Source organism: Mobula hypostoma, chromosome 4 (genome assembly GCF_963921235.1).
Source record: "Mobula hypostoma chromosome 4, sMobHyp1.1, whole genome shotgun sequence".
NCBI classification, from domain to species: domain Eukaryota; kingdom Metazoa; phylum Chordata; class Chondrichthyes; order Myliobatiformes; family Myliobatidae; genus Mobula; species Mobula hypostoma.
Window position 1 is genome coordinate 101,279,036 of NC_086100.1, and position 26,620 is coordinate 101,305,655.

The following is a 26,620-nucleotide window of genomic DNA, read 5'->3' on the forward strand; positions in this document are numbered from 1 at the left end:
TCGAATATTGAAATCATAGAAACATAGAAAACCTACAGCACAATACAGGTCCTTTGGCCCACAAAGTTGTGCCGAACATGTCCCTGCCTTAGACCCATAGCCCTCTATCTTTCTAAGCTCCATGTACCTATCCAAAGCTCTCTTAAAAGACCCTATCGTATCTGCCTCCACCACGGTTGCCGGCAGCCCATCCACACACTCACCACTCTCTGCGTAAAAAATCTTACCCCTGACATCTCCTATGTACCTACTCCCCAGCACCTTAAACCTGTGTCCTCTTGTGGCAACCATTTCAGCCCTGGGAAAAAGCCTCTGACTATCCACACGATCAATGCCTCTCATCATCTTATACACCTCTATCAGGTCACCTCTCATCCTCTCATCCAAGGAGAAAAGCCTGAGTTCACTCAACCTATTTTTATAAGGCATATTCCCCAATCCAGGCAACATCCTTGTAAATCTCCTCTGCACTCTTCCTGTGGTTTCCACATCCTTCCTGTAGTGAGGCGACCAGAATTGAGCACAGTGCTCCAAGTGGGGTTTGACTAGAGTCCTATACAGCTGCAACATTACCTCTTGGCTCCTAAACTCAATCCCACAATTCATGAAGGCCAATACACCATATGCCTTCTTAACCACAGAGTCAACCTGTGCAGCTGCTTTGAGCATCCTATGGACTCGGACCCCATGATCCCTCTGATCCTCCACACTGCCAGGAGACTTACCATTAATACTATAATCTGCCGTCATATTTGACTTACCAAAATGAACCACTTCACACTTATCTGGGTTGAACTCCATCTGCCACTTCTCAGCCCAGTTTTGCATCCTATCAATGTCCCTCTGTAACCTTTGACAGCCCTCCACACTTTCCACAACACCTCCAACTTTTATGTCATCAGCAAATTTACTAACCCATCCCTCCACTTCCTCATCCAGGTCATTTATAAAAATCACTGTGGGTAAGCCAGTTCTGGATCCACAAAGCAATGTCCCCTTGGATCCCATGCCTCCTTGCTTTCTGAATAAGCCTTGCATGGGAGAACTTATCAAATGCCTTGCTGAAATCCATATACACTACATCTACTGCTCTTCCTTCATCAGTGTGTTTAGTCACATCCTCAAAAAATTCAATCAGGTTCATAAGGCACGACCTGCCCTTGACCTGTCCTAATCATATTATACCTCTTCAAATGTTCACAAATCCCGCCTCTCAGGTTCTTCTCCATCAACTTACCAACCACTGAAGTAAGACTCACTGGTCTATAATTTCCTGGGCTATCTCTACTCCCTTTCTTGAATAACGGAACAACATCCACGTGGATTGACATGTGAAATTATGACGTTATAGTAATTAGTGAAACTTGGCTACAGGAGGGGCATGACTGGCAGCTTAATATTCCAGGGTTCCAATGTTTCAGATGTGATAGAGGCAGAGGAAGGAAAGGTGGGGGGGTGGGTAGGATTGCTTGTCAGCAGAAGTGTTACAGCAGTGCTCAGGCAGGACAGATTAGAGGGCTTGTCTACTGAGCCCTTATGGGTGGAGCTGAGAAACAGGAAAGGTATGGCCACATTAGTGGGGTTGTATTATAGACCACCCAATAGTCAGCGAGAATTAGAGGAGCAAATCTGCAGAGAGATAGCAGGCAACTGCAGGAAACATAAAGTTGTGGTGGTAGGGGATTTTAATTTTCCACATATTGATTGGGACTCCCATACTGTTAGGGGTCTAGATGGGTTAGAGTTTGTAAAATGTGTTCAGGAAAGTTTTTTAACTCAATATACAGAGGTACCAACTAGAGAGGATGCAATATTAGATCTCCTATTAGGAAACGAGTTAGGACAAGTGACGGAAGTTTGTGTAGGGGAACACTTTGGTTCCAGTGATCATAACACCATTAGTTTCAACTTGATCATGGATAAAGATAGGTCTGGTCCTAGGGTTGAGGTTCTAAACTGGAAGAAGGCCAAATTTGAAGAAATGAGAAAGGATCTAAAAAGTGTGGATTGGGACAGGTTGTTCTCTGGCAAGGATGTGATCGGTAAGTGGGAAGCCTTCAAAGGAGAAATTTTGAGAGTGCAGAGCTTGTATGTTCCTGTCAGAATGTCAGGATTAAAGGCAAAGTGAATAGGAATAAGGAACCTTGGTTCTCAAGGGATATTGCAACTCTGATAAAGAAGAAGAGAGAGTTGTATGATATGTATAGGAAACAGGGAGTAAATAAGGTGCTTGAGGAATATAAAAAGTGCAAGAAAATACTTAAGAAGGAAATCAGGAGGGCTAAAAGAAGACATGAGGTTGCCTTGGCAGTCGAAGTGAAGGATAATCCAAAGCGCTTTTACAGGTATATTAAGAGTAAAAGGATTGTAAGGGATAAAATTGGTCCTCTTGAAGATCAGAGTGGTGGGCTATGTGCGGAACCAAAAGAAATGGGGGAGATCTTAAATGGGTTTTTTGCATCTGTATTTACTAAGGAAACTGGCATGAAGCCAATGGAATTAAGGGAAACAAGTAGTGAGATCATGGAAATTGTACAGATTGAAAAGGAGGAGGTGCTTGCTACCTTGAGGAAAATTAAAGTGGATAAATCCCCAGGACCTGACAGGGCATTCCCTCGGAACTTGAAGGAGACTAGTGTTGAAATTGCAGGGGCCCTGGCAGAGATATTTAAAATTTTGGTGTCTACGGGTGAGGTGCCGAAGGATTGTAGAATGGCTCATGTTGTTCCATTGTTTAAAAAAGGATGGAAAAGTAATCCGGGAAATTATAGGCCGGTAAGTTTGACGTTGGTAGTGCGTAAGTTATTGGAGGGAGTACTGAGAGACAGAATCTACAAGCATTTGGATAGAGAGGGACTTATCAGGGAGAGTCAACATGGCTTTGTGCGTGGTTGGTCATGTTTGACCAATCTATTGGAGTTTTTCGAGGAGGTTACCAGGAAAGTGGATGAAGAGAAGGCAGTGGATGTTGTCTACATGGACTTCAGTAAGGCCTTTAATAAGGTCCCGCATGGGAGGTTAGTTAGGAAAATTCAGTCGCTAGGTATACATGGAGAGGTGGTAAATTGGATTAGACATTGGCTCAATGAAAGAAGCCAAAGGGATTATTAGAGGATTGCTTCTCAGAGTGGAGGTCTGTGACTAGTGGTGTGCCACAGGGATCAGTGCTGGGTCCATGTTATTTGTCATCTACATTTGTATATCAATGATCTGGATGATAATGTGGTAAATTGGATCAGCAAAGTTGCTGATGATACACAGATTGGAGGTATAGTGGACAGTGAGGAAGTTTTTCAAAGCTTGCAGAGGGATTTGGACCCGCTGGAGAAATGGGCTGAAAAATGGCAGATGGAGTTTAATACAGACAAGTGTGAGGTATTGCACGTTGGAAGGACAAACCAAGGTAGAACATACAGGGTAAATGGTAAGGCACTGAGGAATGCAGTAGAACAGAGGGACCTGGGAATACAGATACAAAATTCCCTAAAACTGGTGTCACAGGTAGATATTGTGTTCAGTTTTGGTCACCAAATTACAGGAAGGATATTAATAAGGTTGAAAGAGTGCAGAGAAGGTTTACAAGGATGTTGCCGGGACTTGAGAAACTCAGTTACAGAGAAAGATGGAATAGGTTAGGACTTTATTCCCTGGAGCATAGAAGAATGAGAGGAGATTTAATAGAGGTATATAAAATTATGATGGGTATAGATAGAGTGAATGTAAGCAGACTTTTCCACTGAGGCAAGGGGAGAAAAAAAACAGAGGACATGGGTTAAGGGTGAAGGGGGAAATGTTGGGTGAAGGGAACATTGGGGGGGGGGCTTCTTCACACAGAGAGTGGTGGGAGTGTGGAATGAGCTGCCAGACGAGATGGTAAATGCAGGTTCTTTTTTTAACATTTAAGAATAAATTGGACAGATATATGGATGGGAGGTGTATGGAGGGATATGGTCTGTGTGCAGGTCAGTGGGACTAAGCAGAAAATGGTTCGGCATAGCCAAGAAGGGCCAAAAGGCCTGTTTCTGTGCTGTAGTTTTTCTATGATTTCTATCCGCAACCCTCCAATCCTCCGGAACCTTTCCTGTCTGCATTGATGATGCAAAGATCATCGCCAGAGGCTCAGCAATCTCCTCCCTCGCCTCCCACAGTAGCCTGGGGTACATCTCATCTGGTCCCGGCAACTTATCCAACTTGATGCTTTCCAAAAGCTCCAGCACATCCTCTTTCTTAATATCTACATACTTAAGCTTTTCAGACTGCTGCAAGTCATCACTACAATCGCCAAGATCCTTTTCCATAGTGAATACTGAAGTAAAGTATACATTAAGTACCTCTGCTATTTCCTCCGGTTCCATACATACTTTCCCACTGTCACACTTGATAGGTCCTATTCTTTAATGTCTTATGCTCTTGCGCTTCACATACTTGTAGAATGCCTTGGGCTTTTCCTTAATCCTGTCCACCAAGACCTTTTCATGGCCCCTTCTGGCTCTGCTAATTTCCTTCTTAAGGTCCTTCCTGTTAGCCTAATAATCTTCTAGATCTCTAACATTACCTAGCTCTCTGAACCTTTTGTAAGCTTTTCTTTTCTTCTTGACTAGATTTATTACAGCCTTTGTACAACACAGTTCCTGTACCCTACCATAACTTCAATGTCTCATTGGAACGTACCTATGCAGAACTCCACGCAAATATCCCCTGAACATTTGCCACATTTCTTCCGTACTTTTCCCTGAGAACATTTGTTCCCAATTTAAGCTTCCAATTTCCTGCCTGATAGCCTCATAATTCCCCTTACTCCAATTAAACACTTCTCTAACTTGTCTGTTCCTATCTCTCCCCAATGCTATTGTAAAGGAGATAGAATTATCTCCAAAATGCACTCCCACTGAGAGATCTGACACTGGACTGGGTTCATTTCCCAATACCAAATCAAGTACAGTCTCCCTTCTTGTAGGCTTATCTACATATTGTGTCAAGAAACCTTTTTGAACACACCTAACAAACTCCATCCCATCTAAACCCCTTGCTCTAGGAAGATGCCAATCGATATTTGGGAAATTAAAATCTCCCATCACAACAATTCTGTTATTATTACACCTTTCCAGGATCTGTTTCCCTATCTGCTCCTCGATATCCCTTTTTCTATTGGGTGGCCTGTAAAAAACACCCAGTAAAGATATTGACCCTTCCTGTTCCTAATCTCCACCCACAGAGACTCCGTAGACAATTCCACCATGACATCCACCTTTTCTGCAGCCGTGACACTATCTCTGATCAACAGTGCCATGCCCCCACCTCTTTTGCCTCCCTCCCTGTCCTTTCTGAAACATCTAAAACCCGGCATTTGAAGTAACCATTCCTGTCCCTGAGCCATCCAAGTCTCTGTAATGGCCACCACGTTATAGCTCTAAGTACTGATCGACGCTGTAAGCTCATCCACTTTGGTCACAATACTCCTAGCGTTAAAATAGACACATCTCAAACTGTCGGTCTGAGCGTGTCCCTTCTCTATCACCTGCCTATCCTCCCTCACACACTGTCTCCAAGCTTTCTCTATTTCTCTAAGCCTCTTCCCTAGTGTCTTCAGTTCGGTTCCTACCCCCCAACAATTCTAGTTTAAACTCTCCCTAGATTGACTGGATGTGGAGAAGATATTTTCAATAATGGAAGAGTGTAAGATCAGAAGGCACTGCCTCAGAATATAAGGATGTCCCTTTATAGTGGAGATGAGGAGGAATTTCTTTAGCCAGAATGTGGGTGAATCTGTAGAATTTGTTGCCATAGGCTCAGTGACCACTTTATGTAGGTTAATGGAACCTGATGTGGTCTTCTGCTGCTGCAGTCCATCCAATTCAAGGTTATGTGTTCAGAAGTTGCTCTTCTGCACGTCACTTTTGTAATACGTATTTATTTGATGTACAGTCACCTTCCTGTTAGCTGGAATCAGTCTGACCTCTCTCTCATTAACAATGCATTTTCACTCACAAAACTGTCGCTCGCTAGATGTTTCTTTTGTTGGTATTTTCACTATTCTCTGTAAACTCTGGAGACCATTGTGTTTGAAAATCCCCGGAGATTGTTGTGCATGAAAATCCCAGGAGATCTGCAATATCCGAGATACTCCAACCACCTCATCTGCCACCATCAATCATTTCATGATGAAAGTCACTTAGATCACATTTTTTTACCTATTCTGATGTTTGGTTTGAACTATAAATGAACAGTTGGCTAACTAGATATTTGGATTACAAGCAGGTACAGGTGTACTTAATAAAGTGTCCACTGAGTGTATTCAAAGTGGAAGTTGATAGCTTCTTGATTAGTAAGGATATCAAAAGTTACAGGGAGAATGGGGTTGAAAGGGAAAATAAATTATTCATGATCAAATGGCAGAGTAGTCTCGATGGACTGAATGACCTAATTCTGCTTCTATCTCATGGTGTAATGAGTGAGATGAAGAAGAGAAGAATGGATGTCAAGACATACATCCCTCTTGGTGTTTGCTGAAGGTAAAATCATGGACATCATGGTTATCAAAGATACCACGGCTACAATTTTGTTTAAGTGGTACACTGTACAGATTTATTTAGTTGGTTGAATATTGGTCTAAGGCATCAGACGCATGAACAAAAAGATATATTTGATGGATCAGGTAGGGAATTGATGATTTGAAAGCCAGAAATTTGTGTAGCACATAACCCCAAAATTTGATGTTGAAAGGGCAGGAGCTATCTAGCAAAAGATCATCCCAGGTAGTCTTTCAGATATAAACCCTTCAGTGGAATATTGACAAATATTAATTATAATATGTGTGTCCTATTTAATAGATTGATTAAAGTGAAGTGGACTGGTGCAGTGGGCATAAGTGATGAATAGCACAACTTGGCATAGAATTACAAATGGGCTACATGGAACATACTGAATAAAAATTGTACCAAAGAAACTTATTGGGGTCATTTTTAACACAGTGATATTTATTATATTTAATTTATTTATTGAGATATAGTGTGGAATAGGCCCGTCTGTGCTTTTGAGCTTTGCTGCCCAACAATCCCTAATTTAACCCTAGCCTAATCACAGGACAGCTTACAATGACCAATTAACCTACCAACCAGTGCGTCTTTGGATTGTGCAAAGAAACCGGAACACCCAGAGGAAACCCATGTGGTCACAGGGTGAATGTACAAGCTCCTTACAGGCAGCGGCGGGAATTGCACCCGAGTCGCTGGTATTGTAAAGCGTTGTGCTAACCACTATGCTACCGTACCACCCTGAATATGGGTGCTAAACTAGAGAGGTGGTTGGCACATGTTACTTAGAGGACCTGATTTGAATTTTTTAGTTTTGGTTTATCACTACATTACAGCCAGATGAAATTAAAAATCACCTTCATCATTTTCAGTTTTATTCACATAAAATGATACTCTCTCTGAGCATAATTCATTTCTGCCTTCACTCTCTTCCCCTCAAAATGTCAACTATAATGTTTGCTGAAGAGCTTTTAATGTAAAACCACAGCACAATAAAATCGTACATTATTACCTTACCCTTCAAATCTTTAAACTTTCCAGGTTTAGCAGCTGAACTTGGTACAGATTTAATGTGCTATTATTAAGGTATGTTTTATGGTTATCTGTATGTTCACTATGTGGCACAGAGGCTTGGTTTTTAAGTGCATATTGTATAATAAACATGCATTATTTTGTTGTAGTTTCATATACAAGTGCTGAGATCTGTCTGAACAGAAGCTTCCGAGTAAGCTGAAGGAAAAATAACTTATGAAAGGAATATTCATTAAGTATAACCATAATCCTGAGATTCAATTCTAAAACACAATTACAGTTTTCATTTCAGAGTATAACATACAGTATTTAGTGTCGCAGTGTACACCATATTAATACACTATTGGCTGAAAGTAAAGCTGGGAATCCATCAGGTTTGATTTAGATTATGCACTGATAAATTAATTTCTAGAAGTAGGTATCTTTATGTTACTTTAACATAAAGCAGTTATCTGATTTGCATCATTGGACAAATAAACAAAGGACAAAAATGTTATAAATTTCGGGACAAATTTCTGTAACAAAATAATTGACAATTCTGAGCTATGCAAAACATTTTTACCATTTATAAGTGTTGTATAATTGTTATTTAGTTTACGAGAAAATATTCAATGAATAGTGGTAGTTCAGAGAGTGGGGCTAAGTAGCTAATTTCATGATTGCTGTTACACGTTTGAACTGTAACCATTGGTCCCTAAAATATTCTAGTGCACAAATAAATATTTGCTTTCTTCTTAGAATAAAAGTTATGCCTCCATAAATTTTATCAGGCTATCAATATCAGCTGCAAAATAATAAAATCATCAATTGACGGACTAGTGATTCGGTGTCACAGAAATGTATATTTTGTGGAAGAAGAATAATTTGTTGCTCTTGTATGGTAATGTTTTTCATATAAAAAAGTCCCTCAGAGTTGTTGGTTTTGAGCAGATCTCCTTTTATGATAAATTCGTTGCCACTACTAATTAGATGTCTCCTTAAAGGTAAGACCTCCATTGTTCGTTTTAAGAATTTTTAAAGATATTCAATAAGGATTACCAATAAGTTATTTAGCATGTTTAAACTTCACAAAGGGGAAATCGTTGCCCAGCATGGCAGAGGTGTGGGTTTGTTGGGTAGTATTTCACCACTTGTTTGAATTACTCTCTTTAGCTCTATAACAAGTACAAATGCTATAATTGCAGGTGAAAAATATAACAAAATGCTCCTTTTGCAGAGATGGGAATCCTTACTGTGAGGCTGATTATCATTCCCAGTTTGGAATCAAATGTGAACGCTGTACAAAATTTATTACTGGCAGTGTATTGGAGGTAAGAATTAATATGGTATGTTTATTTATTTTACAGTTATTATATTTTTTCTTGTTTACCTAAATTGCTCTTCCTTTCTCTCCTCTCCTTATTTGAATACACAGGCCTGGATTATTTTTAGATATACAATATAGGATGAGAAACTATTGAAATGGAGATCAGTCTTAACTTTTTCCTCTCAAGGTTATGTTAGATTAGATGTCACTCAAATATTGGAGCTGAATACAGTTATATTTGATAATATTTGGCCCTCTGAGAAAAGTAGACAAGGGGCGTTCGGTGTCTTAAATCTGCAGAGATGGCCTTGGTAATTCCCAGCCATGTTATTTCAAGCAAACTGTTTACTTGCACCTTGCTTGATTCTTAATAATTTTAAGTCATTTAGTCACATTCCCTCCAAGTCTACGTCTCACCAGCAAACATTAATCAAAGTGACAAATTTATTTTCACAGTTCAGTGCTGTCAGACTATGATTGTTCTTGTCCTTCTCAACATGCACACTGTTAAATAGTTTGCATCCTTCCTTCATGTGGCTAAAATTCTTTCAGGGGATGTCTTCTGACTTAAAATTGGCCGGCTTCCCTCTTGGTATTACTTGCAGCGTCAATGTGTCTGGGATTTCACAAATGTCTGATCTTAGTCATTGTGAACAATGACATTTTCAGTTGGAAAAACACAGGCTCTCTGTTTGGAGAGACCTCTTAATAGCCTGTCTCAGCTGCACATTCACTCACCAGACGTTGATCAATGCATCTCATTGAAACCTATCAAATGTTGAAAGGCCTAGATGGAGTGGATATTGGTTCCAATACGCACTTTCCGAATAGAACTTCCATTTAGAACAGCGATAAGGAGAAATTTCTTTAGTCAGAGAGTGGTGAATCTGTGAAATTCATTGCCACAGATGGCTCTGGAGGCCGTCATTGGGTATATTTAAAGCAGAGGTTGATAGGTTCTTCTTCTTCTTCTCCGTCTTGTTTTACGGTGGTTGGCACCCAGCTTTATGGTGCATTACTGCCACCTTCTGCTCCGGAGTGTATTCTTACATTCTAAATCCCTTCACCCAATCACGCACATACACATACCCTAACCTACACTTTATCCTCCCATCTTTGGCCATCCTAGTACCCTATTCCTGCTTATCCATCATATCCTATAAAAAACCCCTGTATCCCTTAAGAAAGCTAAAAATACCCTGACCTGTGCTCGCTCACCCATGCTCAGAAACCCTTTTAATGTGAATTCCTGCACCCCCAATTCCTTTAGATTAATTCTCATCATCTCTCTCTGTATCCCATACTTGAAGCAACTCAGAAATGACTCCTCTTCTTGACATTCCTTACACAATCCTGTCTGGTGTTTCCCTATCATTTTCTTTTTTTTTTAATTTTATTTTTATTTGGATAAGGAATTCACAATTATCATGTACTTTTTTTCACACATATAACCTTTTCCATTTTTTTATATGTATAAAACTACAATTATTTATACATTCTTAAGTACACATTGAGATGATATAAAAGGAAAATAAACATTTAAATAGATAATTATGTACTGTGGTAAATCTAACCTATTAGGCTAAGTAATGAAATTAGTTGTTAAGAAAAATGGTAATAATAGTTTCCATACAACCCTTCTGGACCATTTCCACTGGTCCAAAATGTTGCATACAAGCCTATATACCAACCATTGTAGGTGTGTATATCCCAATTTGTTCATGCTTGTTCCTGCCCGAAGACATAATTATCCAATCCCTATGTACTTATTTACTTAATTTTTTCATTTTTTTTTATCCCTTTCCCAAATCTTTCCCTTTACTTGTGTTAATTCTCTATTTTCCAAAAAAAAAACAAACATTTAGACTAGGGGTGTTTACATTAGCAATATTACTGTGTTGATGAGAAGAGCAATATAAATCATTAGGAGAGTCATCTAAAGTCTGCTTGCATTGGGGTTATATATTCAATCCATTTATTCCAGATTTGATAAAATGTTTCTTTTTGAGTTCTCAGGGAGTAAGTCAACTTTTCCATTTTAAATATTTCCAAGATAATTTCGTACCAATCTTCTAATGTAGGTGGTATTGGATTTAGCCATTTTCTAGTGATTGATTTCTTACTTGCCGCTAAGAGGGCCTGCAGCAACTTTATATCTTCCTTCTGTTCAAGGAACAATACATGCCCCAAATAGAGCGTCTCAAAGTTCAGAGGTATCTGGGACCTAAGTACCTTAACTAATGTTCTATGAATACCTTCCCAAAATAGACTTAATTTAGGGCAATCCCAGAAAATATGAAAATGATTCGCCTCCTTGGAGCCGCACCTTCTCCAAAACATCACATTTGTATCTTTATATTTTTCCTGATATGGGGTCTTGAAGTATCTTATAATGTTTTTCCAACATTGTTCTCTCCAAGTCAAAGAATTAGTCGAGGACCATTGAAAGCTGCAGATTTTCCCCCAAGCCTCCTCTGAAAGTACCAACCCCGCTTCTTTCTCCCACTTCTCTTTAATATACAGTGTATTTACATTTTTAGCGTGGGAGAGTGCATTATATAGGCGAGAAACTGATTTACTAGGTATTGAACTGCAAGCCGAATTCAGAATCTTGAAAAATTCTAATTCTACTTTTGATAGGTCTGTATATCTACAACTCTGGTTAACATAGTTTCGTATTTGAAGGTACCTAAAAAAGTCATTATGTTCTAGGCCATGTTTGTCCTGCAGGATTTGGAAACTTTGTAATACTCTTTTATCTATAAATGAGAGGTAGGTTGTAAGACCTTTCTTTATCCATAGCTCAAATCTTTTATCTCCTCTGTTGGGAAGGAATTCGGTATCATATGCACACCATCTAAAAAGTTTTAACATGTTATTAATTCCACATGAATTAACCACCTTCTGCCATACTTTTAATGTAAGATTTATCCAAGCATTATTAAATTTTTCCAACTGGGCCATCAATCCTTTGTCAGCTATTGAGGCCTGAAGAGGAAAACTGTCAACTAATCCAAATTCTATTTCCTTCCATCTAGCCTTATATTCCCTATTACACCAATATAACAGAGGAGTTATCTGTGAGGCATAAAAATAATTTCTCAGGCAAGGAAGAACCATACCTCCTCCTTCCTTCCCTAACTGTAAGGTGTTATATTGAATTCTAGGTTTCCTTCCTTGCCAAATGAAGCGGGAAATCCATTTGTCCCATTCCCTGAATTGATTATCATCCACCTCCACCGGTAAAGTACGGAAAAGATACAATAACCGAGGAAGAAAATTCATTTTTATAGTATTTATCCATGAATTTAAACTTAAAAAGGAGATAAGATTCCATCTATGCATATCTGCTTTTATCTCTGAGATTAATGACCCATAATTTACCTGTGACAGTGTTGAAAGATCCTTCGGCAGGGTTATTCCTAAATATTTTAATGATTTAGCTTCCCACTTAAGATCGTATGTATCCTGCAATTTTTTGGATGGTGTATAATTTAGGGACATAACCTGCGTTTTCTTTACACTTATTTTATAACCTGATATTTTCCCAAAGTCATCCAACAGTGTAAACAATCCTATAAATGATTTTTCTGCTTCACTCAGATAGACCAAAACATCATCTGCGAATAACGCCACTTTCTGTTCAATCCCTGCCACCTTGATACCTTTTACGATTTCGCTCTGTCTTATTAATTGGGCAAGTGGTTCAATATATAGCGCAAAAAGGAGAGGAGAAATTGGGCATCCCTGGCTAGTGCCTCTCTCTAAAATGAAGGAGTCAGAGAGGTCCCCATTTATCTTAATTCAGGCTGTAGGGCTGTCATATAGAGTCTGAATTACTTTAATAAACCTTTCTTGAAAGCTGAATCTTCCTAACACTCTGTATAGGAATGCCCAACTAACCGAATCAAAAGCTTTCTCAGCGTCCAATCCTACTACCATTGTCTCTGTCTCATTCTTATTAACCTGTTCTAATATGTGCAGAGTTCTCCTTATATTGTCCTGTGTTTGTCTTTGTTGAATAAATCCAGTCTGGTCTAAATGGATTAGGCCAGGTAAAAGCTTTTCCAATCTGCGCGCTAATATAGATGTAAATAGTTTGTAATCTAAATTAAGAACACTAATTGGCCGATAATTGCCACATTCTAGTTTATCTTTACCCTCTTTAGGAATAACTGAAATAATCGCTTCTCTCCAGGAAGGTGGAGTTTCTCCTCTCTGCAAGATCCAATTAAAGGTGTTAAGTAGTAATGGGGCTAACTGTGTCTTCAGGGACTTGTACCACTCTGAGGTAAACCCATCAGAACCCGGGGACTTTCCAGCCTTTAACCTAGAGATGGCCATGTTCAGTTCTTTGACAGTTACTGGTTCTAATAAACTTTCATTTTGTAAATCTGTAAGTTTAGGTAGATCTAAAAAATTCAATACACTGTCTATATAGGGCTCATTGGGGGCCCGGGGTTGGGAGTACAGCTCTCGATAATATGTTTCAAAACTCTCTTGAATTTTCCCTATTGTACTCTCCACAAGCTTTGTCTTTGGATTCTTTATTTTATGAATTGTATTGTCTGCTTGTTGTTTTCGTAATTTATATGCTAATAATCTAGCTGATTTACCTCCTACTTCATAATTCTTTTGTCTCAGGTAAAGAAAATTTCTTTGAGTTTCCAACGTATAAATATCATCAATTTCACTTTGCAATTTCCTAATTTCCTGTTTTCGATTTGAATTACTTTTGTTGCTATCTACAACTTGAAGTTGTTTTAAATTTCCTTGAAGGTCTGCTAATTTTTGTGCATTGATTTTTTTCATGTGAGTAATAATGGAAATAATTTTCCCTCTCAGTACAGCTTTCAATGTATCCCATAATATCACTGGTGATGTTTCTCCCGTGTCATTAAGGTCTAGATATTCTTTGATTTCTCCCCTTAATCTCTCCATTACTTTCGGGTTATTGAGTATATGTGAGTTTAGCCTCCATAGTGTTTTCCTCATTTTCCTTTCCAGGATTAGAGACATAGAGACTGGGCTATGATCCGACAGATCAATTGTTGCAATATTACAGTTTTTTTATCCTGAGTCTATCTGTATTAAAGATAAAGAAATAGTCTATCCTTGAATAGGCTGAATGAGGGAAAGAGTAATATGTATAATCTTTACTAGTAGGGTGTAATTCCCTCCAGACATCTATAATTCCCAACTCCTCCATCAATGAATTCACTTTCCAAGTCAGAGGTTTATTCTGAGTAACTATTCTTGAAGAATCTAATATAGGATTTAATCTAATATTAAAATCCCCTCCACAAATTACTACCCCTCGAGAACTGACCATTAGGTCAAAAATGTGTCTATAAAATGACCATTCACTACCTGGAGGAGCATAAACATTCAGCAATGTTATTTCTGTACCTTCTATTGTTCCTGTGATTTTTACAAACCGTCCTTCTTTGTCTCTAGTCTCTGAAATATGTTCATAATTAAGAGTACTTGATATTAAAGTAGCTTTTGTGACTCAATTTATATGATGAATAAAATATATGCTTAAAGCCCATTCTTTTTAATTTTCCATGTTCAGATTGGCTCATATGTGTTTCCTGGAGGAAAGCTATTTGTACCCTCTCTTTTTTCAATTTAGACATAATCTTATTTCTTTTAATTGGATTCAAAACCCCATTAACATTATAGGAAATTATTTTTACCAATTCAGTTTGCATTTTTCTCTAGTAGAAAAAAAGCACTCTCCTTTTCTAACCAAACAGTAAGCAATCCCTTCTCAACAGTAAACCAAGACATATAACCACACCCTAGACATTTCTGAACGTATAACATTTGAAAATTTTTCCCGACTTCCCACAGTGAGGCCTGAGCACTGACCCGCCTCAGTTCAGAGGGATAACCTCTATCTTCACCCTGTGTTAGAGGGCCCTCAGCAGTTTGAATAATCATAGAGAATTTTCTCCTATTTATGTCTCGACCATATTGCTATCATTCAAGTTATTCCGCCTAGATTATTTTCAGTTACCAGTTTTCATTTTACTTTTAAGTCTGATTTACTCTTTTCAGTCATTTCTCTTAATTAATCTGTATTCTCTGTACATTCGCGTCTGAATATTTGCAGCTTTTCCTTGTAGTCTGACACTCTGGTTCGAGTGGAGCGTCCTCGCCCCACTAACTGCCACGACTTCTGCCGAATCCTCTCGAGTAGCGACTCCAGTTGGGTGATAACTTTAATAGGTAGTCCCCGGTCTGCCAGGTCCAACGTTGCCTCCTCCACAGTAGCGTAAGTTTTTGTCCCTTCGTCGTAAAAGACTCTCAGCCGAGCTGGATAAGGGTCTGGAATCTGATGTTGTTTTCCTTCAGGACCCTCCGTGTTTCCGTATATTCCTTCCGTCTGGCAAGAATCCCCGGTGCGTAGTCGTGGACTGATTTTGCAGTTGTTCCACATGAAACCTTTCTTTTGCCATGCTCTTTTAAGCACCTCTTCCTTCGTTCTGTAACTGAGAAATCTGATCAGAATCGATCTGGGCTGGGCGCCTGCCGGGGGCTGTGGTGCCAACGCGCGGTGAGCCCTTTCTATCTGTAGGTCTCAAGGTTCTCTCTAAGCAGCTTCTCTGCGAAGGGAATCATCAATCCGGGTTTACCTTCGGTTCCTTCGGGAACTCCGTAAATCCTCACATTTTCCCTTCTCGAGCGGCCTTCTTGATCTATTAGCTTCCACTGGAGCTGGTCTTGTAGCTTCAGCATTTCTGCTATCACTTCCTCGGCGTTTTGTAGCTTCTCTTCAATTCCAACAATCCTCGCTTCGGCTTCATCTATCCGCGAGTTAGTGTTTACTATTTCTCCTTTAATATCTTCCAGCTGTTTGCTGTTATCTTGTCGGAACTCGCGAATCTCTCTGAGAATCAAAGACAGAGTCACCGATTCCCCCTCATTATCTCCGTCCTGGCTTGCCGTGGGGGAGCTAGGCCCGTCACCTTGCTGCGTCTCTTTATGTTTATCAGCCTTCGAAGCGGACTTTTTATTCTTGTTCTTAGACATCATCCTTGCCCCTTTTATTAATATAGTTATGCAATATTAAGTATTTGTCTAAATTCGATTTTGGGGCAGTTTACCTTCTTTTTTGTCGAGAGACCTTTTCCTTACGCCGCCATTCCCTTGATGACCCGGAAGTCCTCCTCCCTATCATTTTCAATGTTTTGTTTAATGCACAGTGCCCCAGCCTTAACCTAGTCCACACAGTTTCCTCTCTTCTGTATCAACTACCTACCCTAGTACCTGCAACACTTTTTTGTATTTGATATAAAGGCCTCCCTTTCCCCTCCCTGTCCCATCTTTCTTGCCACATTTGGTTGATTTTTTTCCCAGATTGCACACTTAACCTCTGCTTTACTGATACTAATGTGCATTTCTATATTTTCTTTCTTTAACGCCCTCTTTGCCAACTCATCCACCCTCTCATTCCCCTTCACCCCTACATGTGCTGGAACCCATAGAAAGTTTACCTGACCTCCCTGATTTGCAATTCTTGTGATTGACTAAAGGACTTCATAAAGTACATCTTGCCGACTGTTTGAGTGAAAAGACCTTAAACTTGCTAGAACAGTGGATGAATCTGAGCATACCAACACTTTGACTTGTCTAGCTTTCTCCACCCATCGCAACGCAACCAACACTGCCAGCATCTCCACTGTATACACCCCCAACTTATTAGATGTCCTTCTGCTAATTCCAATTTCTTTTGCTGGTATAGCCACCCCAAATCTTGTCAGTCCTGTTTCAGGTTCCTTAGCACCATCCATGTAAATCTGAGTATAATCACTATACTTTTCCATCACATGACAGTTAAATGCACTTACCAAATCAGTTTTATATTTTCCTTTCCTTTTTAACCTCTAACAAATGCCACTCTATGTCAGGCCATACAATCTTCCATGGCGCTATGACTGGATAAACTACTGAAGGACTTAGGTTAATAGGTTCCTGATTAGTAAGGCAGTAGAATAAGGTTGAGAGGGAAAATAAATCAACCATGATTGAATGATGGAACAGACTTGATGTATTGAAGGGTCTAATTCAGGTCCTATGCCTAATGGTCTTATGGATCAAGATTGATTAATACCCCTCTCATTTATTAGTAGCTTGATCAGATTAGGAGAAGTGGCCTTGCCACTTGAGAAGTCTTCAGTGAAAATAAAATGAATACACATCTTAATTTCCACTGTGATCTTCTCTTGTGTTGTGTGCTCAATAGCAAAGATTAATTCCTGGAGACTCAATATTTCCTTTGGAGGGTTGCTGCCTCTTCTGTCATTAAGAAGCCTTAATTTTTGTTTTGATGGAGGCGGTGAAAAAGGCGAACGGTATGCTGGCATTTATAGCGAGAGGATTCGAGGACAGGAGCAGGGAGGTACTACTGCAGTTGTACAAGGCCTTGGTGAGACCACACCTGGAGTATTGTGTGCAGTTTTGGTCCCCTAATCTGAGGAAAGACATCTTTGCCATAGAGGGAGTACAAAGAAGGTTCACCAGATTGATTCCTGAGATGGCAGGTCTTTCATATGAAGAAAGACTGGATGAACTGGGCTTGTACTCGTTGGAATTTAGAAGATTGAGGGGGGATCTGATTGAAACGTATAAGATCCTAAAGGGATTGGACAGGCTAGATGCGGGAAGATTGTTCCCGATGTTGGGGAGGTCCAGAACGAGGGGTCACAGTTTGAGGATAGAGGGGAAGCCTTTTAGGACCGAGATTAGGAAAAACTTCTTCACACAGAGAGTGGTGAATCTGTGGAATTCTCTGCCACAGCAAACTGTTGAGGCCAGTTCATTGGCTATGTTTAAGAGGGAGTTAGATATGGCCCTTGTGGCTACAGGGGTCAGGGGGTATGGAGGGAAGGCTGGGTTCTGAGTTGGATGATCAGCCATGATCATAATAAATGGCGGTGCAGGCTCGAAGGGCCAAATGGCCTACTCCTGCACCTATTTTCTATGTTTCTATGTTTCTATAATAGGTTGATTTTGAGGATATTTTCCATTTTTGGATTATGAAAGGGCACAAAATATTTCATCAAGGTTTTTATTTTTGACTTAATCTACTCAACTAAGTTTATTTAATTTGTCAAAACAGCAACATAGTAGAGCAGCTAGTAGAGCTTGCGACCTCACAGCATCATGGACCTGGGTTCAGTCCTGTAATCTGCTTTATGGAGTTTTCCACATTCCTTCTGTGATTACATGGGCTTCCTCTGGATGTTCCAGTTTGCTCTCATATTCCAAAACGTATTTGTTGGTACTTTAATTGGCCACTGTATATTCCCCCTAATGTGCAGGTGAGAATTATTAAGAACCCTAAAAATAGTTAAGAATCTTTCTTCTTTTTGTCCAAAACTTCAGTGAAGATTTTTGTATTTCCTTCCAACACAAAATGAAGTCATTCAGCCTGTGAGGTCAATATCAGTTTTTCTCTTTCCATTTCATTCTCCCATTTACAACCACCTGCAACCTCTTCTCTCTGGTATGTCTGTCAACTCCCTCTGAATCTCCTGATATCTGTCTGGACTAAGAGCAACATTGTAACCAATCATAAAAAGTCATAATTTAAGAGCTCTTCTTCAGCTCAAGACTTTTGCCGCACCATGACAGTAGGCACAGTGACAAACTTTTATTGCCTGATGCTAAGACCCTGCCACACCTTTTCTACTTTTTCTAAGTATCTCTGGTTAGCAGATGTAATTAGGAATAGTTACAAAATATTTAATTTTTAAAAATATTTCTTAAAATTATGAATACATTTTTGATATACAGGTTCTCCCACCATCCGAAGGTAGAGAGTTCCTATGAAACGGTTTGTAAGCCGAAATGTCATAAAGCAAAGAAGTAATTACCATTTATTTATATGGGAAAATTTTGTGAGCGTTCGCAGACCCAAAAATAACCTACCAAATCATGCAAAATAACACATAAAACCTAAAATAACAGTAACATATAGTAAAAGCAGGAATGATGTGATAAATACACAGCTTATATAAAGTAGAAATACTTCTCTACAACCATTGCCTGCACAGATCTCCATAGCGAAAATCTCATGCAAGCGCTGTTGGCATAAACGTGCTCTCCAGTAACCTTTAAACTATGAAGCTGCCAAATCTACCAAATAACACGTAAAAATACACAGCCTATGTAAAGTAGAAATAATGAATGTACAGTGTAGTATCACTTACTGGAATTGGGAAAACAGCGCCGAGCACACTGATGATGGTGTGTTAGACTGAGTCATCGGAGCTTGGGTGGTGCAGTGGCCCCCACACTCCGGGCCGCCGACCGATACATTGCCGCAAAGAACGCAGCGGTAGCCGGGAGGCACCCAGCACATCTTTAAGAAAAAAGCTGAAATAAACATGCTAATTAATTAGGTGCTGCCTGACACGTGAATGTCGGCGCAGACCAGAGGCGATTGCCAATTGCATCGCCTCTGATCTAGGCCGACAATTACGTGCTAGGCAGCACCTAATTAATTAGCATGTTTATTTCGGCTTTTTTCTTTAAGACGTGCTGTGTGCCTCCCGGTTACCGCTGTGTTCTTCGCGAATCGGTACAGTATCTGTCCGGGGCCTGGGTGTTGGGGTGGTGGGACACAGGGGTGTCATCTCGTTGTCGATCAGGGCAGGCAGCTCATCTTCTCCTATGATTGCCCGCCTCGATGTCGAAGGTGGAAGTTCGTTGTCTGCTGTGGCTGATGTGGAAGGCTTGCTTGATTGCTGAGCCTCGCGTATTTTTCTATCATACAGTTGTTTGTAAGCACTCAAACCATTCTGCAAATATCCCCTAAACCTATGTACCCTTTCAAAATTAAAGTCGTACTTTATCATTGTAGTGAAAATCTCACGCAGTTGCTTCACTTTCTGCATTCGGTTTCGATTGTTATCCTTTCCTCTTCCAATTGCATCAGCTCTTCATCTATCAGTTCTTGGTCATGGGATGCCAAAACCTCTTCAACATCATCTTCGTCAACTTCCACAAGCCAAACTCACTTTGTCCTTGCTTCGTTCACCACGATCGAAACGCTTAATTATGTCTAGTTTTACGCTAAGTGTAACACCCTTACTCTTTCAGGCTTTTCTGACACCTTAGAACTCATCTTGCTAACGGCTGCTCAGTGCAATGTGTTAAAGCAATGCCGTTCCGAATCCGGGGGAGAGCGGCTGCTCGGGGCCCGCGCTGCCTTTTATCACGCGCTGATTTTTTATCGTGCGCTGCCTTTCTTCATAACAGTGAAAACACCTTCTGAAAGCGAAAACAGGGTACTAATGTAGGTCTTTCATAACAGTGAAGTTACGTAAAGCGAATGTTCGAAAGGCGGGGGACACCTGTACAAATTAATATAAACTAATTAAAATATTAATATTAATTTAGAGAAAGAAACCAATTTAATCATTTAGCTTCACTGACCCTTTTAATGAAAGTTGTTAACCACTTTCAAATAAAGAGTCTATGCTATGTGCTTCTGCTCTGTGACTTAGAAGAGAAGGGGGGAAAAGAGGCACACTGTAGCAATAGGGGATTCGTTAGTTAGGGGAATGGACAGGAGGTTCTGTGGCGAGAATGAGATTCCCAGATGGTATGTTGCTTCCTGTGTGCCAGGGCCCGGGATATCTCGGATCAAGTTCTCAGCATTCTTAAGTGGGAGAGTGAACAGCCGAAGGTTATGGTCCATGTAGGTACCAATGATACGTGTAGAATAGTGACAAGGTTCTGCATAGGGAGCTCAGGGAATTGGGTGCTAAGTTTAATGGCAGGGCCTCCAGAGTTGTGATTTCAGAATTGCTACCCGTGCCATGTGCTAGTGAGGACAGAACTAGTAAGATTATACAGTTTCATACGTGGCTAAGGTGTTGGTGTGGGAGGGAGGGCTTTTGGATCGTTGGGCTCTCTTCCAGGGAAGGTGGGACCTATACAGAAGGGACAGTTTGCACCTGAACTGGAGGGGAGCTAATACCCTAGCGGGAAAGTTTGTTAACGCTGCATAGTGGGCCTTAAACTAGAGTTGCAAGGGGATGGGAACCAGAGTGCCAGAACAGTTAGTAGCGAGGATGTGGAGGTAGATGTTGGTAACACCTCAGATGAAGTCAGGTATCAAAAGGTTGAACATGGTGCAACTAGTGTTCTGAGCTGTGTATATTTCAATGCAGAAAGTATCATAGGAAAGGCGGATGAGCTCTGGGCATGGATCAACTCCTAGAATTATGATGTTGTAGCCATTAGTGAGACTTTGTTGCAGGAGGGGCAGGACTGACAGCTCAGTATTCTGGGGTTCCACTGTTTTAGCCATGACAGAGTGGGAGGGATTAAAGGAGAAGCAGTAGCATTACTAGTCAGGGAAAATGTCATGGTGGTGCTCCATCTGGACAGACTGGAGAACTTGTCCAGTGAGGTGTTATGGGTGGAACTGAGAAATTAGAAAGATATGACCTGAGTAATGGGGCTATATTACAGACCACCCAACAGTCTGTAGGGATTTAGAGGAACAAATTTGTGAAGAGATCACAGACTGTAGCAGGTTATTTTAACATTCCACATATTGGCTGGGAATCCTATAGTGTAAAAGTACTAGATGGGATAGAGTTTGTCAAATGTGTTCAGGAAAGTATTGTTTCATCAGTACGTAGAAGTTTCAATGCAAAAGAGTGTGCGATACTGGATCTGCTATTAGATAATGAAACAGGGTAGGTGATAGAAGTTTGTGTAGGGGAACACTTTACCATCACTGACCACATGTCATTAGTTTCAAAGTAATTATGCAAAGAGATAGGTCTGGTCCACAGGTTGAGATTCTAAATTGGAGAAAGGCCAATTGTTTTCTGACAAAGATGTACATGGAAGGAGGGAGGCCTTCAAAAAGTAATTCTTTTTAGAGTACAAAGCTTATATGTGGGTATCAGAAAAAAAGGTAATGATAGCAACTGTAGGGAACCTTGGTTTTCAGCAGATATTGAGGCCCTGGTTAAGGGGAAAAAAAGGTGTATAGCGAGTATAGACAAGCAGGAACAAATAAGGTGCTCATGGAGTACAAGAAATGCAAGAGAACACTCTAGAAAGAAGTTAGAAAGGCTAAGAGAAGGCATGAAGTTGCTCTAGCAGACAACGTGAAGGGAAATCCTAAGGGCTTCTACAGGTATGTTAAGAGCAAAAGGATTTCAAGGAACAAAATTGATCCTCTGGAAGACCAGAATGGTAAACTATGTGTGGAGCCAAAACAGATGGGGGAGGATGTTAAATGCATTCTTTGCATCTGTATTTACTTGGGAGATGGATAGAGATTTGTAGAAATAAGGCAAAGTGGCATCAACTTCATGGACCTTGTACAGATAATAGAGGAGGAGGTGTTTGCTACCCTGAGGCAAATCGGGGTCGATAAAACCCCAGGGCCTGGCAAGGTGTTTCCTTGGACCTATGGGATACAAGTGCAAAAATTGCTGGGACCCGAGCAAAGGCATTTGAAACATCTTTAGTGACAGGAGAGGTACCAAAGGATTGGGGGACAGGCAATGTTGTTCTGCTGTTTAAAAAAGGCTCTAACCAGAAAGCAGGAAGTTATAGGCCGGTGAGTCTGACATCAGTTGTGGGAAAGTTATTGGAAAGTATTCTAAGGGACCAGATATATAAGTATTTGGATAGACATGGACTGATTAAGTATAGTCAGTGTGACTTTGTGTGTGGTAGGTCATGTCTAACCAATCTTATAGAGCTTTTCGAGGAAGTTACCAGGAAAATGGATGAAGGCAAGGCTGTGGATGTTGTCTACATGGACTTTAGTAAGGCATTTAAAAAGGTCCAGCATGAGAAGCTGGTCAAGAAGATTCAGTCACTTGGCATACAGAATAAGGTAATAAATCCCAGAGAGTGGTTGCAGAGGGTTGCCTCTCTGACTGGAAGCCTGTGACTAGTGATATACCAAAGGGATAGGTGCTGGGTCCTTTGTTGATGTCATCTATGTCAACAATCTGGATGATAATGTGGTTAACCACATCAGCAAATTTGTGATTGACACCATTGGGGGTATAATGGACAGTAAGGAAGGCTATCATGACTTGCAGAAGGATCTGCATCACCTGGAAAAATGAACTGAAAAATTTCCAATGGAATTTAATACTTACAAGTGTAAGATTTTGCACTTTGGTAGGCCCAAGGAGGGTATGTCTTACACAGTGAACAGTAGGGCACTGAGAAGTGTGGTAGAAAATAGAGATCTGGGAATACAGGTCCATAATTCGTTGAAAGTGGCGTCATAGGTAGATAGGGTCTTAAAGAACTTTTTTGGCACATTAGCCTTCATAAATCAGTGTATTGAGTACAGAAGATGGGATGTTATGTTGAAGTTGTATAAGATGTTGGTGAGGCCTAATTTGGAGTATTGTGTTCAGTTTTGGTCCCCTACTTACAGGAAAGATGTAAGAAAGGTTGAAAGAGTCCAGAGAAAATTTATAAGGCTGTTGCTGCATCTGGAGGACCTGAGTTATAAGGAATGATTGAATTGTTAGGACTGTATTCTATAGAACTTAAGAAGACTGAGAGGAGATCTGATAGAGGTATGCAAAATTATGAGGGGTATAGATACGGTAAATGCAAGCGGGCTTTTTCCACTGGAGACTGGGTGGGACTACAACCAGAGGTCATGGCTTAAGGGTGAAAAGTGAGAAGTTTAAGGAGAATATGAAAGGAAAGTTCTTCACTCAGAGGGTTGTGGGAGTGTGGAATGAGCTGCCAGCACAAATAGTGCATACGGGCTTGATTTCAATGTTTAAGAGAAGTTTGGATAGGTACGTGGATAGTAGGGATATGGAGGATTATGGGTCTGGAGCAGGTCGATGGGAGTAGGCAGTTTAAGTTATTTCAGCATGGACTAGATGGGCTGAAGGTCTTGTTTCTGTGCTGTACTCTTTGTGACTCTATGACACTGCTGGACTCAGCAGCAGAGCAGGTGGTTAGGTGTGCTACCTCTTGTTCTGCAGTGAATTTTCGCACTGCATTATTAGGGTATGAACGTCTGAAATGTATTGAATAGCATCTTGCAGTGACCTGGTTAATTGTTCGCCAACAAACAAGATAAAATCTGCAGATACTGGAAATCTGAGCAAAACACACAAAATGCTGGAGGAACTCAGCAAGCCAGGCAGCTTCTATGGAAAAAAAGTACAGTCGATGTTTCGGGCTGAAACCTTTTGGCAGGGCAGTGTTTCTGACCCCTGCTGACAGAAGCAGCAAATATTACGGATTGAAATTAATGTCAAGAATTCATATTAACTTCAATTGCCTTTTCGGTAAACATCAGTTGCAACATCATGTTGGATTTACAAACAGATATCAGGATATTCAATGTCAACTAGTTGATCATAATTAATGCTTCTTGGTGGAAAATTACAGTTTAGTAATGTTATTCTTACATTTTCTTTAGTGGGTAAAGATCACTTGACAGCCCTTTGAAAAATTGCTTATGTTTATGTGAATTAGCAGATCAACTGCTAAGGCAGTTAAATCCTTTTGAGACATGAAAGCAACATGAAAGAGTGAGTCTAAAAGGTATTTAGTATTCATTGATTTTCTTACAGGGTTAATTTCTAAATTCTCCACACTGATGATTCATACCCAACAAAGGATAGTGTTATGGAAACAAAATACTTTTTTGATTAAAGTTAGGATGTCTCCATGCAGTTTGTTCCTGCCCCAGACTTGTTTGCTTAACTGAGCAAAGGCTGCCTAGCAAAGTCAGAGGGTAAGCACTGTAAACCACTCAGTGTATTTTCTATTAAAGCACAAGTAAAAAGAGTTTTCAAGTCACTTGAGAAATTTCAATGTCTGGAGGTAGTGGATAAAATAGAAAGCTACTGCCTTCTTGGGCCTCCAGACTTTTGACCTCCAGACTTTCCTCAGAATTAAGATATTATATTGTAGAAAGCAGTACTAGAGTTTGTGTAATGATTGGTAGAGGTGCCTTTGGTGTGAAGTAGAGCACAGAGAAGTTGAGTTTAGCACAAATGAAATTAGAATTCATATTTATCTTTGGAGACATTTTTGACATGTGGAAGAGATTGGGAATGAAATATACCTAATGACTCACTACATTTATTCAAACCTGAACAGAAGCTGAAATTATAATAAAATAATTATTTATGTTAATTAATATGAAATTTGAACCAATCTGCAAAACATTAGTACACTAATAAAATTAGCCATTAACCTCATTTATTTTCTAGGCGGGAGACAAACATTATCATCCAGACTGTGCACGATGTGCCAGGTGCGAGAAGATGTTTGCAGAAGGGGAAGAAATGTATCTGCAAGGTATAAAAATTAATAAATGAACTTTTGACAATCTATATTACTTTTTACTTCATACTTTAATTAGGCTGCTCAATGCAACCTTAAAACTTTGCATTCTGCTCATTTTATAAGCAGAGTTCTGTGAGGTTACTCAAAGTTACAGCTTAATGTGATTCATCTTAATGATAAGAATTCAGACTTGTTAATGAAAAACCTTACTTATATAGTAGTTAATATGTTTAGATAAAAATCATTGAGCAAAATAATATTTGATAAAATAGAAGTGATATTAAAAATGAAAACTGGAATTCTGGTCTGCTGGATTAAATGAAAATTTAAACGGATTCATTTTGCATTGCTGTTTAGTGGATTGCACAGCTGGGTCTAGGAGATGAGACATTCAAAGTGATCGCATTAATAGCTGTTCTTTGGGCAGGGGTTTGCTTTTTTCGGAGATGCCCTCTAGATATTGTGATCTGGATATACTAATTTGGAATTGCTTATTGCTTTGGATTAAACTTGGGATTGATAGTTCAATATATAGTTCATAAGGATTTAAATGGCTGTGAAGTACCTTTGAATATATTGAGGGCATGGCATGCACAATATGCATGTTCAGAAAAGCTAGGAATTTCAGGGAAGAGCATTTTCAAGATCAAGATGTAGCAGCTGTTCTGGTAAAGACAAGGTAGGGCAGATGGAAAATATCTTTGGAACATTTGAAGATCTGCAATCTTATCCTTAGTATCTTCATATTGTTTTGCCTCCAGCCCTCATAAACCAGAGAAAGGTTTCTAAATGTTCCTTTGATCCTAACTCATAATGAATTAATAATACCTAGTTAACCATCAACCATCAGGCTCTTGACCCAGAGGGGATAACTTCATTCAACTTAACTTGACTGAACTGTTCCCACAACCTATAGACTGATATTCACCTGCTAAATGTCCCCAGTGGATGGTAAGGAGACTCCGATGATCCTCTCAGGCATTCTCACAGTCTTTTGTAGGGACCTCCGGTCCAGTGCTTTGCTGCTCCCCTACCAGACGGAGATGCAACTTGTCAGGATGTTCTCAATAGTGCTCTTATAATATGCAGGCAGTTAAGATGGGAGGCGGAGAGCCTTGCTTGCCTCAATCTCCTGAGGAAGTGGAGACGCTACTGTGCCACTTTGTTCAGGGAGGTGATATTAAGGACCAAATGATGTCATCCATGGTGTGAACTTGGTGCACTTAACTCTCTGTATGGAGGAGACATATTTGTAGAGGGGGATGGTTCACCTGCACCTTTCTGAAGTCCATAATGATTCCCTTGGTCTTCTCCATGTTCAGACTTGTGTTGTTCTTCTCACACCAGTCCACCAGCCACTCCACCTCCTCCCTGTACTGCGACTCATCATTGTTGTTGATGATACCAACCACTGTTGTGTCAT

The 26,620-nt window shown here is 40.0% G+C and overlaps 1 protein-coding gene across 1 annotated transcript in view; it reads left to right on the top strand.

Annotated features, from left to right (window-relative positions):
* The window catches only part of LOC134345972 (actin-binding LIM protein 2-like), a 409,808-nt gene that overhangs the window by 208,414 nt on the left and 174,774 nt on the right, over positions 1-26,620 (top strand). Inside the window, exons 6-7 of the mRNA XM_063047314.1 lie at positions 8,782-8,875; positions 25,122-25,209. Of these exons, the coding sequence (XP_062903384.1) occupies positions 8,782-8,875; positions 25,122-25,209 (182 nt within the window). The remainder of the gene's footprint in view (positions 1-8,781; positions 8,876-25,121; positions 25,210-26,620) is intronic.